Here is a 13,714-nt window from a genome sequence, read left to right as displayed (position 1 = left end):
AGCACGTACAGATTTTAATCCACAGCACAGCTGTCAATCAAAAGCTGTGACACAGAATTGAGGGGGCGGACCGAATCCCGCTGTCTGTGTCAATAGACGCAGCAGCGGGACTCAGATGCAAGCAAGCATGGATGCCCAATGGAAAGCTGCTTTCCGTGAGGGCACCCACTGTAGAGGAGGAGCCTGAAGCGCCAGTGGGGGACCAGAAGAAGAGGATCGGTGCTGTTCTGTGAAAAACCATTGTACAGAGCAGGTAGGTATAGACATGTTTGTTATTTTAATTTAAAAAAACACTTAACAAATGTCTACTATCAAGCGGGGGAACATACACACTGATTGTAATTCAGCTGGTCCCTCCAGGGACAATCACTGTATAGCTAGCTTTGGGGAACAGTGCTCTATTCCACACTCAAAGTCGTGTATGGCTGGAGGATCTGGAAGTGTCTGATGATGACACGTTTCCACTTAGATCTTGGCCTCATGCACCTAATTCTCTGTACGTGTTCTGATACCCTAGCCTACAAATATCCTTGGCTACCCATCACATATCCCTGGGGTGTCCCAGTTGTCGCTCTCGGGTGATGCTGCAGGCTTGCCCAGAATAGCACAGAGAAGCCGCTGAAGAATAGACAGTCTACTGAGATCAAATGACTCCGGGCTATCTAGAGTACACTTTTTGATTGTAGCACACATGCAGTTTCCAAGATACCATTAGATCACTTATGTTGTGCATGAAATTGCTTTTAAGGGAACAAGAGAGGTAATGAATGCTATTCATTGCACTGCCCTAGATTATGTTCTGTCAGAAAGTGGAAGTTGAAATAAAATGATAAAATGTTAAAAAAAAAAAACCTTCAAAAGAGAATAAGTGATAACCTCCACAATCAGTAAGAAGCATGCAAAGACAAAAAGCATTTTACTATACGAGTGTCAGGGAAACTCTAGTTTACATGCCCTTTGGGTATAGAATGATATGTAATGTATAGAAGGTAAAATTACCATGGCCAGCTCCTCCTGGGAGTCGCACAAGATGCTTTCCACTGCAATCATTTTTAATATTAGGTTCATCATAATTCTTCCAGCTTCATCGTATGAGCACTTCACCTTCTCATGAAGGAACTGATGGGTGCTCTCGATCTGCCTCCAGATGCCCTCTAACTGTAGCAGAATACATTAGAAAAAAAAAAAAGAAGTTCATGATTATCAGTATTAGGCACTGACTACCAAAACTCAGTTTTGAATCGATGCACAACTGGCATTTCTTATATCTGTCACAAACTGCACTACTGAGTTCTCTGCAGCTCACAGGGTCTGTCCAACTGCTGCAGGTGGCTTCAGCCTGGACTTTATATTTTACATTATACCTAAACTTCAGGCAAACATCTGACCTCTGAACAGGAAATATCATTACTTACAATCAGATTCGAATAATCTGGTTGGTGAATTTATTACATATTTTCAACCTAAAGGAGGAAACATGTGGGGAATCAGCATGCATTACTAGTGCATTGGTATTATTGATAGGAATACCTGCCCCTACAAGAAGTCACATTGCCTGACACTGCTGCGTCACAGAGAAGCTCTCGAGGACTTTTAGCTTTGGGTGGGAACTGGTATTTAAAGCACTTGCTATCTTTTCATCTTTTGAAAGCTCCAAAAATATTGGTTCATTGCAGAAATCTGTGTATCCAACACCCTTTTCACATGGGCATACCAAATGTGTCTTTGCAGCAGAACACTGAATTCTGGGCATACCAAATGTGTCTTTGCAGCAGAACACCAGAATTCTGGTAGGGATATATAAAGTTCCTCAGAAACACAAGAAGCCATCAGGTCTATGGTGACTGGAATTATTTTAATAAAATAAAGCTTAGCTAGCACAAGGTGACATAACACGAGGGCTGTACCCAAGGAAACGCAAAATTGGGCTTACCGTTTTTAATAAATTATATACAGGGAAAACAGGCCAATTTGCTGCTCCAGGTGAGAGGTGTAATTCTGAGGACAGGTGGGACTGGGTGCAACCCCCGGCTTGCATCCGTGTATACAATATGGGAAAGAAATTGGCTGCATCCCTCAGCCAGTCCAATAGATTTATTGAAAGTTGTAAAACTGCCACCAGGACAAGGACACAGATAATGGAAAGGTTGACATGTTTCACAATGACAACGTGCTTCTTCAAAGCCTTTTGAAGAAGCACGTTGTCAATGTGAAATGCGTCAACCTTTCCATGGTCTGTGTCCTTGTCCTGGTGGCAGTTTTACACGTTTCAATAAATCTACTGGACCGGCGTGCAGCCAATTTCTTTCCCAAATTAAATTATATAGGTCAATAAAATTTCACATGTTGGTAAAGTAACTATTCCTCTACAGGAACTCTTCTGCTTTTTCTTTTTCACTGCAAGTAAATAATGGATTCCAAGCAGAAGCAACATACTGTCAGCAAATTCTTGATGAGGAGGGATGTAGGCTGTCCAACATCCACAGAAAGCTAAAGAATGGTTATGGAGATGAGAACATGGACAAGAGTCCCCAATGACAAGACTTTTCTCTTGTCAATAGTGTCATCTCTGTAAACATTCTGCAGCCTTCTGTGGATGTCGGACAGCCTGCACCCTTCCTTGGTCAAGAACTCAGTAACAGCATGGTGCTTCTGCTTGAGCTTTATTATTTATCTGCAATGTAAAAGAAGAAGAGGAGTTACTATAGAAGAAGAGGTAATCTACCAACATGTGAAATTTGAACAACCTATGTAAGTTAACAAAAAAGTTATGCCCACTTCTGTATTACTTTTGGTACAGCCACAATTTGTCAATGGGTCACTGCAAACAGCCGCATATCACAACTCTTTGTGCCATGCTATTTAGTACAGACCTTGATGGGGGGGTCATTACAATCTACTTTGTACATACATTTTGAATGAGGTGGTCGGAGTATTCTCTCTCCCTTCTTTCAATGTCCTCCATAGTCTGAAAGTCTGAGCCCTGTCCTCGAGTCTGCTTGCTGGAAGCCATTCTAGAGCGGTATGTCTGTTCCAGCTGCTCCAGTTCCTGATGCAGAAATAAGACAACAGCTGCATGCTTACCTATATTTAGTATAACTAGACAGTCAGAGCTTCTACAATAGATGGGAAACAGTCCTGCACTATATCAGCAAAGCCTATAGTTTCAGGCTAAACTATTTGGAGAGCAAATTCATTTTATAGGATTTCTAAAATTCATTTAGCATCAAATACATTTTTCATGGTACTGTAAGTGCATGCATGCTAAACGGAAGTGCTACACCACTTCCAGCTATTTCTGACGAGATCAAAGTATTCCTTCTGAAAATAGTTTAATCTAATTTTCTCTCCAGAAGAATGGGCCCATATTTGTTGAGGGACTATACAGGGTCAGCATCTACTTCTCAAACGTCTAACACAGCTTTTTTCCCTACTGCAGCAAGGATCTTGTTTTAAAGTTGCAGGGTTAAAGTCTGATCACCAGGAAAGAGGAAACTGAGGAAAAGCTTCCTCCTGCCTGCAGCTGACTGATGATATCAACTCAGCCTCGGCAAAGTCATCGGGTTGGTGTGCTATACCAATAACAGGTAAAACCTTTTTGAAAAATTCAGCTTGTGCTGTACATTGTGACTTGTCAGAAATTAATTTAAAGAGACTAAGGCTAGGCTCACACCTTTGCATTTCAATTTTCATGCATTTTTATTTTGTTGTCACACGACAGAAACGTGTTTACAAATGCGTTGACGTCACTATTGTGACATTTTCCAATTGTATTTCAATTAGGTGACACACAGGGGTGGATTTACTAAAGGCAAATAGACTGTGAACTTTGCAAGTGCAGTAGCTCCAGAGCTTAGTAAATGAGGTAATGCTTCACTCTGCAAAGAATACCCAATCACGTGCAAGGAAAATAAAATAAAACAGCATTTTTGCTTTCACATGATTGAATGATTGAAGTCAGCAAAGTTTCTCTTCATTTAGCAAGCTCTGGAGTAACTGCGCTTGCTCAGTTCAAAGGCTGTTTGCCCTCATAAATTCACCCCACAGTGACATACTACGTTTTGAGCTAAAACATACTGTTTAAGAACAATGTCAAACATAATACTGTTAATTATATGGATGGTCAACCTCATGTAGGATGGTGTAGAACAGTTGGAAAGGGCATGAATTAGAGTAGGAGTGGTCCAGATTGACCGAGATTCAGAGAAGGCCTGATAAAATAGGAAGGAAAAAAGATGGATGGGGGAGGGAAAGAGGTCCCTCTCTGTTTGTTAACATGTTATTCCATGCTTGTTGATGCCGAATTTGTGTTTTCAATGCATTTTCATGGTCATGCATTTTTTATGTTGACCAATCAAAAACTATTTGGGCTGAGGGGCAGAGCCTGGCACAGAGGGAGATGGCGGCTTAGTTCAGCTGCTCTGACTCCACAGAGGCAAATAACGGCCCCCACCGACATACCAGGCACTCTTTTCGGCCCGTTTTTGCAGCGATCCAGCAGCCTGCACCTCAGGGAACATGACCAGAAAAAGAAAAGAAGCTAGGAAACCCCAAAAACTGAGTACTTTCTTTACACAGCGGTAGCCGGAGGACAAGCCAGATGGGGCAGCAGCTTCCTTCAAACCAGCAGCCTCCTCCTCTCGCATGGCTTCCCAGCAGGACACCTTTGCACACAGTGGAAGATCCCCACACAACATAATCCCCTGCCCTTCTACTCCTCTATCTGGCAGCCCTGAGAAAGCCAGATTTAAGATGGATGGTGACAGCAGGAGGCATGAGGTGAACAACAATGTGGACTCTGGGGAGGACACAAGGGAGCTTCCAGACTCCATTGAGGTATTTCCTACCAACAATGAACCTGTTCTTGATACAGTCATGAAGGATATGTTAATGTCCTTAAGAAGCTCCTTACAAGCGGATATGATGGCATGCATGTACAAATTTTATAATGAGCTGATTGAGGTGAAATCCAGGGTACAACATATAGAAACCAAAATGGGGGAATTCGCTTCTACCATCAATGATCTGGTGGATGCCTCAGATGATAAGGATGAGGAGATGGAATGGGTTAAAATTAAACTAGCTGTCATAGAGGACAAATCGAGAAGAAACAACCTGAACATTAGAGGTATATCTGAATCTATACAGCAGGCAAACCTAAAAACTTTTGCTGTGGATATGTTCAAAGCGACCTCTCCGATATTGATGTCACAATCGATAGAATCCATCTTCTCCCTAAACCAGAACATCTTCACTCTCACATCCCTAGGGATGTCATACTGAGACTCCACTTTTACTACATAAAGGAAAAGCTCATTGCGGCCATGCGCAAAAAGGAACATGTTCCTCAGCAATACTCCACACTTCAATTATACGCAGACCAATCCCAATTCACATTGCAAAAAAGGAGGAACCTCAGCACCATTACAAAAGCCCTTTGTAATCACAACCTTCCCTATAGATGGGGATACCCCTCTAAGATTACCATCACAAACGATGGCTCCTCATTTGTAATCGACTCCTTGGATAGGGGAATTGCCCTGCCTAGGTTCTGGAAGATACTTGTTGACTCGCCTGATTCTGCAAATTCAAGCCCTGACACCAAAAGAGTTGAACTGGACTGGTAGGTGGTAACCGCAAAAAAACTAAAAAACATCATTAATTCTGGTTAAACGCTGCAGCAAATAACTAGATCCCATGGGGTATGGAGGTTACCTTCAGGCTTCAGTTACACCCCAAACAGCCTAAGTGGCATTGTGCTGCAACCGGGTTTACCAACCCATTCATGTTCTTCTTTTAGTTTCGTGTTTAAATTCTTCGGTCTCAAAGCAGAATCTGTTACTGGCCTACCAGTTTAATCATTTCTGGCCCGGAAGGATTTGCCCCCTTAATGACCAGGCCATTTTTGCGATACGGCACTGTGTTATTTTAACTGACAATTGCGCGGTCATGCGACACTGTACCCAAATAAAATTGATGTTCTTTTTTTTCCTACAAAAAGAGCTTTCTTTTGGTGGTATTTGATCACCTGTGCGATTTTTAATATTTGCACTATAAACAAAAAAAGAGCGACAATTCTGAAAAAATATATATAAAATAAATATAAATATATAAATATTTTTTACCTTCTGCTATATAACATTCCCAATAAAAAAAATTGAAAATCAAATCATTTTAGGCCAATTTGTTTTCTGCTACATATTTTTGGTAAAAAAAATCCCAATAAGTGTATATTGATCGGTTTGCACAAAAGTTATCATGTCTACAAACTAGGGGAAAGATTTATGTAATTTTTATTTATTTATTTATTTTACTAGTAATGGCAGCGATATGCGATTTTTAGCAGGACTGCGACATTGTGACGGACAGATCGGACACCTAACTGACATTTTTGACACTTTTGGGGGGACTGGTGACATTACTACAGTAATCAGTGCTAAAAATATGCACTGTTACTGTACTGATACTGGCAGGAAAGTGGTTAACACCAGGGTGCGATCAAAGGGTTAAATGTGTCTCTAGGGGGTGCTTTCTGACTGTGGGGGGGGGGCTTATTGCATGAACACAGAGACCTGTGTTCCTAAATAAGAGGAACACTGGATCCCTATGTTCATAACTGACAGGACAGCGGTTTGGTGTGTTTACAAAAGCAGGCCGCCGTTCAGTCTCCACGGGGAGCGATTGGGGGTGACCGGTGGTAATCCCGGCTGTCTGACCCACTGATTAGGTTTCCCAGTGGCGAATGGGCAAGCGTGCCCCCGCTAGCGGTCCCACAAAGCAACGTACAGGTACCTCGTTTCACAGGACAGAGCCAACCTGCCGCAGTAAGACTACGGCGGCTGGTCGGCAAGCGGTTAATTATACTTGAGTTTATTATGTTTTCTGTTCTTGTTTGTACAATACAGCCATTCATTTTGGTAATCTTCCTCCTTCCTGAGCTAGTTCTGGAGCACATGTCCATGGAATGGGTAATTTGCAACATGCCCACAAGAGGGAGCCTCTTCATAATTGTGAGTAACAACATCTCTAAACACATTTCACTTGACAGTATGGGGGTGTCTTTTCTGACAATTAATACAAAGGGTCTAAATCACGCAGTGAAATGAAAATCCATGTGGCAGGAGGTGCTGCAAAACAACTGCGACATTTTGTGCGCACAAGAGACACACTTTAGCAATCTAGCTCCTCCAAAGTGTACACACAAAAACTTCCCTTTCATCTTTACAGCAAATGGCGGACACAAAGAAAAGGGGAGTTCTAACAGCAATCAAGGACACTGTATTCTTCACCCTACATAAAGAAATTTGGGACCCACAAGGTAGATACCTGATTTAGATCTGTTATGTTAATTCCACAACGTACTCAATAGCAAACGTTTACACTCCCAATAAACATCAACTCCGCATCTTTCATGGATTACTTCGCAAGATCCGTAAACTTCAACTAGGCCCTTTACTGCTATGCCGGGACTTTAACCACTTACCGACCGCCCGCCACAGATATACTGTAGCAGGCTGGCTTGGCTGCACGAACCGCCCCCACTAGGCATTGGGGATGCCTATCCACGGGGCCGGCAGGCCGCAATTGCCGTCAGGCACTCGCGATCGCTCCCCGCTGAGAGAGAACGGTGGTCTGCTGTTGTAAACACAGCAAACCGCTGTTCTCTCTGAAATTATCACAGAGTGCCTGTGATCCTCCTATTTAGGATCACAGGTCCCTGTGTTCATTTCATAAGTCCCTCCCCCATACAGTTAGTAAACACTCCCCTAGGCTCACACTTAACCCTTTGATCACCCCTAGATTAACCCCTTCCCTGCCAGTGTCAGTACAGTAACAGTGCATATTTTTAGCACTAATTACTGTAGTAATGTCACTGGTCCCCTCAAAAGCGTAAAAAATGTCAGTTAGGGGTCTGATCTGTCAGCTGCAATGTCGCAGTCCCGCTAAAAATTGCAGATCGCCGTCATTACTAGTAAAAAAAACCCCTAAAAACTCAAAATAAATCTTTCCTCTAGTTGTAGATGCGATAACTTTTGCACAAACCAATCAATATACACTTATAGGGATTTTTTTTACCAAAAATATGTAGCAGAATATAAATTGGCCTAAAAGGATGAAAAAATTTGATTTTGACATTTTTTTGGGGGAATGTTATATAGCAGAAAGTGAAAAATATTGTTTTTTTTTTTCAGAAGTGTTGCTATTTTTTGTTGATTGTGCAAAAAAAAAAAAAAAAAAAAAAAAATCGCACAGGTGATCAAATACCACCAAAAGAAATCTCCATTTGTGGGGAAAAAAAAGATATCAGCTTTATTTAGGTACAGCGTCGCATGACTGCACAATTGTCAGTTAAAGTAATGCAGTGCCGAATCGCAAAAAAATGGCCTGGTCACTAAAGGGGCAAATCCTGCCGGTCCAGAAGTGGTTAACTTAACCCCTGATCCAACTATGGACTCTACCTATACCCCTATATGCAAACCTCCATCATTTCAACACCTCATACACAAACAAGATCTGTATGACACATGGAAGTGCTATCACACAAGTGAGAAAGATTTTATGCTTTTTTCACCTCCGCATAGATCATACTCACGTATTGATCTGCACTTGGTGGACAAATGGCTCTTGTCTAGGATTAGCTCCAAAATTATCAATAACATCACATGGTCTGACCATGCTTCGGTCCGGATGTCCACTGAAGACCCTTCTACAGTACAATCTAGGCCTATATGGAGGGTCAATTTTAAGCTTCTTCAACATCCCGACACTAAATCAGAATTGGAAAAGCTACTACAGAACTTTTATCTAGACAATGAGGAGTTTTAGTTGACCCATTTATACTATGGAATGCCCATAAGGCGTATATAAGGGGAATGTTTATTAAATTTGGGCCAAGGGTAAAGAGGCAGCGGCATAACCAAATTACTAACCTCACTAATGAAATACAGATATTAGCTACACAAAACAAACTAAATCCATAACAAAAAAATCCAAAAGATTAACTGCCCTATGTCATGAACTTCGCAATGTTCTTTTGGAGAATTTTGAGAGGAAATCTAGAAGGCTGAAAAGGATTTACTATTCAAGTGGTAATAAAGTGGGTAAACTCTTAGCTCAATGCCTTAGAGGCCACAGACAGAAAACTAAAATACCCTATATCATACGCCCTACTTTCAACGACAAACTTTACCACCCACTGGACATAGCGAATGCTTTTAGTCACTACTACAGCTCATTTTACAATCTCAACAAAGACCCTAACACACCCCAACCAACTCCAAAAAAATAAATGATGAATTCCTACAAAAGTTATCCTTTCCTCAAATAACTCAATTATGCTCATTAAACTCCATTTACAGATACAGAAATCCAGCGAGTCAGAGTCAGTGTCTAGCAATAAATCACCAGGTCCAGATGGCTTTTCTGGAGATTATTTTAGGTCCTTTAAAAACATACTAACACCACATATGACCAACATCTACAAACACAGCTGCTGCCTCTTCTAACTTCCCGCCTGAGATGTTGCAAGCGTTGATCGTTCCCATCCCGAAGCCTGGGAAAGAATTCACCACACCCCAAAACTTCAGACCAATTTCCCTGCTAAACATTGATATTAAGATTTATGCCAAGGTAATTGCTCAGCTTTTACTGGATATCCTACCCTCGCTCATTCACTCTGATCAGTCAGGATTTAACAAGGGTTGCAAGACATCAGACGCCACTTAGCGGCTAAATAACATCTTACATATGGCGACACTACAGGGAAAGACTTCTCTGCTTCTAGCATTGGACACAGAGAAGGCTTTCGACAGAATCAACTTGGGATTACCTGGTCAGGGTCCTGCTGGCCTTTGGCTTTTCTGGATCCATACTCTCTGCTATGATGGCCCTCTATACCAAACCATTGGTGCAAGTTTATTCCTCAGGGATACTATCCACCCCTTTGCCCATTACTAATGGAACACACCAAGGCTGCCCTTTATCACCATTAATTTTCTATTTACTATGGAACCCATGGCCTCATACATTGGTCACATCCCCAAATCACTGGCTTCCACACTCCTAACGGGAATCATACTATTAGTTTATTCACAGACGATATAATTCTAACACTAACTGACTTCGGTGCATGAAACCTTAATGATGTTTAACTGTATTACATACTATAAGGTCAATGAAACTAAATCATATATTTTAGATCTAGGGGTCCCTCCCCATTTGAAAAATAAACTTGTAGCTATGTTTTCCTATGTCTGGAAAAAAGAGGGAATTAACTACAGTACCTAGGTATTACTCCTATCCCTAACACAAAATATATATATGCGGCTATCTCCCTTTCTTAGACACTATTCGCTCCAAGCTGCAGGAGATCTGCAAATGTGAGCTGACATGGTCTGGTTGCCTGGCAGCCTTTAAGATGGTACTCCTACCCCAACTAATATACTTATTTAGAACGCTTCCCATAATAATACCGGAATCCTTCTTCAAATATGCTCAATCATTAGTAAATAAATACCTTTGGAAGGTCAAGAGGGGGAGATGAGCTTTTGTCAATCTCACAACTTCCAGAAGGGTGGGAGGGATAGGACATGTAGTGCTTAAAGATTATTACTCCGCCTCAATTCTTGCTGACCTGAGGGTATGGTTTTCCCATTCTCTCAACAACCTATGGGCAGAACTAGAGAGGTGCCAAGTTAGGCATAATAATCTATACAATTACCTTCTAGCTAGCCGATTTATCCCGTGCATGTCCAACACACTTTCCCCCACTATAGAGGTTTCAATACAAGCCTGGCAAAACATTTTACCTATGCACTTTGGGGAATCTAACAGATCCACGATTAAACTACCCATAATGAGCTTACCAACCATTATCCTAGACCTTCTTATATTGCACTGGCCTGGTAGAGGAATCCATACAGTGGATGACCTACAGGTGGGCCCTGCAACTAAAACTTTCAGAACACTACAAATTGAGTTTGGGTTACCGAGTTGTGATCTCTATAGCTATACAAGAATCACACACTTTCTCCAACACAACCCACACACACAAATATCCTTACCTTTTGTAAGTGGTACAATTCTTCACCTCCTCTAACTCTAAAATAAAGGGCATATCTTTTTTTCACAACATAATTAACAACAACAATATATTCTTTAAGTCATCACCCATTAAAGCATGGGAATTTGACTTGGGGAAATCGTACTCTATAGAAAAATGGCAAAAAGCACTATGTTCCAATTCTACTGCCGCAAAGAACATTAATCTATGGGAAATCACCTGGAAGCTAATGCTTCGGCGGTACCTAACCCCATTTAGAATTTCTAAATATGCTCCTCAGACCTCCCCAGTATGCCCAGAAATATCCTCTCTTTGGGTGACTGTTTTTCAAACCATTAATCAGATCTTCAGGCTGGCAGTCCCAATGTCAGTGGGAACAGCTCTCCTCTCCCTAGATCTCGAAAATATTCCATACAATCTAAGGAATCCGATAATTCACATATTATTGGCAACAAGCCTAGCACTAGTCAGACACTGGAGAGACCCTAAACCCCCGTCTCTAAATGAAATAACCCAAATTATCCATACTCATGATGCTTATGAGCTGCTTTTTGCATCTTCCACAGGAAGATACTAAAGCACTAGCTTACTTTGGAAACCATGGCATGACTGGTATACTCAAAACAAAGATAAATGAGTAGTAGATCTCCGTGACTGTATTGGTTCTATGTTTGGTTATGTTATATTAAATTTACCAACCATTCCTTCCTTGTTTCCGTTACTGTATTTATAACAATAATTACCAAAAGAAGATTCAAAATACCTACAAGGTAGTGCTGTAGTCGCGTATGTTGACTGGAAGTTAACCTCTGCTGACTTTATATAATTCTCTTATGCATATACCACGCCGGATGGCGATGTTTGTAACTCTGTTTCTTATGCATTCTCAATAAAAATATATTAAAATAAAAAAAAACAAAAAAACTATTTGGGCTTGTTACCAGGGGCTGAAAACACATCAATCTTGTGTTATCATGCATTAACACTGACTTCTTTGGGCCCTAAAATGCCTATGATGACAAGTGTTTAAAATGTAAATGTGTAAACGGGGCCAAAACTTGTTGACATGTCCACTTAAAGGAGAAGTGGGGCCAAAGATATTTTGGCCCTACCTCCACTGTAGGTCACAGGAGTGAACTTAGTTCTGCACTCCTGTGACCAGTTTTCACCCAACAATGGGCCAAAATCCACTGTCAGCTGATGTAACTCAGATATTCCAGACTCTGACTGGATCCTGACTTTAATGTCGGGTTTTACCCAGATGTCTGACCGGCAGCTGGCTCAGCCTCTCAGTGCTCCTTTAAGGGCCTGAACCTGCTGAGCTCAACCCCTCCCCAGCCTGGCGCTGCAGTGAGTGCTGGAGCGCAGAGCACAGAGCGGTGACTGACAGTCACCGCTCTGTGCTTAGAGTGGACCTAAGAACTGAGCAATCAGCGGTCTTTGATTGCTCAGTTCTCGGTGTAGAGGCAGCGGGAGAAAGATGCAGCATCAGATCAATGCTCCAGCCATCTAGGTGTGTGAAAATGTTTGTTTTTTTATTCTCACACTTCTCCTTTAAATTGGTTTCAATCATATTGCTGCTGCTGTGCAGGCGCATGTTTAACTATGGTACAAGCAAGATCTTCAGAGGCAGAGACTGGTGTGAGTGGCTGTCCATCATAGTTCCTTAAAGTCATGTGTTAGAACAATTGCACTACACACTATTCAGAATAGAAAAGCACATACATTATTCAACGCAGAATAACAAGAAAACACACAAAGTGAGACAAATAATGAATATTAGGGAATTTGTCTTAGGGCTGTTGTTAATTCATCTTGATTTAGTACGCTAGCCTGAAGCTCTCCTTTAATCAATGTTCAGCATAACATTACATTCTAAGAAGGGAGAGTGGAAGATGAAGCCTTACAGTCTCCTTTGATGAAAGGATGTGCGTGTACAGGTCTCTATCAATCTTCTTCTCCAGCAGTAGGTCAGTCAGGCTGATGCGAAGAATCTGAACAAACATCTAGAACGCAGGATTATAAAGAGGAAAATCAATGTTGTAGTAAATGCAAGGCGTGAGAGTCACAGCAGAGCTTTTTTATTCCTCACCTAATGGATACATCTGTGGTGACCTTTACACCACAAAAAAATATAATTTAACCCCCTTTTAAACATCAAATAAAAGAAAAATGGATAATAAATTAATTAATAATAATTAAAGGATTGCGCTAGACTGGGATACTTAATATATGAACATAAAAATAAATAAATTGCACATAAAAATGTAAAAAATATATAAGTTCATCTGATCAGTGTAATAGTGAAGTGACCCAATATAAAAATGTGCAAATTGATCATATATATGTGCAAACAATGCAGACAAAATAAAGTGCAATAAATATCACAATGTAGAAAAAATGTTCAAAAGTTAGCAAAAATAGTGCAAATAATGCAAGTAAAGTGCAAAAATTCCAAGTGATGTGGGAGTGATAGTCCCCAAAAATTGCACAATTACTGTTATAGGGGGTCTAACTGAAGCGGTCCACGGAGTCTGGTAAGCGTTTATACACTCTGGGTGATCTGGTGGAGGTGTATATTGCTACCAGGTGTGACTTCATTCATCTATATTTTGGACATTCCCTGTTTTTATATGGAATATCTGATTATGG

General features: G+C 41.1%; 1 protein-coding gene across 1 annotated transcript in view; it reads right to left on the bottom strand.

The window, feature by feature from the left end:
• EVC (EvC ciliary complex subunit 1) overlaps positions 1-13,714 on the bottom strand; it is a 178,656-nt gene that overhangs the window by 82,549 nt on the left and 82,393 nt on the right. Inside the window, exons 7-9 of the mRNA XM_082263110.1 lie at positions 12,970-13,068; positions 2,912-3,049; positions 1,000-1,158 (exon numbers count right to left, since the gene is read on the bottom strand). Coding sequence (XP_082119236.1) covers positions 1,000-1,158; positions 2,912-3,049; positions 12,970-13,068 — 396 coding nt within the window. The remainder of the gene's footprint in view (positions 1-999; positions 1,159-2,911; positions 3,050-12,969; positions 13,069-13,714) is intronic.

This window comes from Pelophylax lessonae, assembly GCF_965119305.1.
Source record: "Pelophylax lessonae genome assembly, chromosome: 1".
Taxonomy (NCBI): domain Eukaryota; kingdom Metazoa; phylum Chordata; class Amphibia; order Anura; family Ranidae; genus Pelophylax; species Pelophylax lessonae.
Note: the sequence above shows the minus strand (reverse complement) of the source record. Positions and strands in the feature narration are given on the sequence as shown.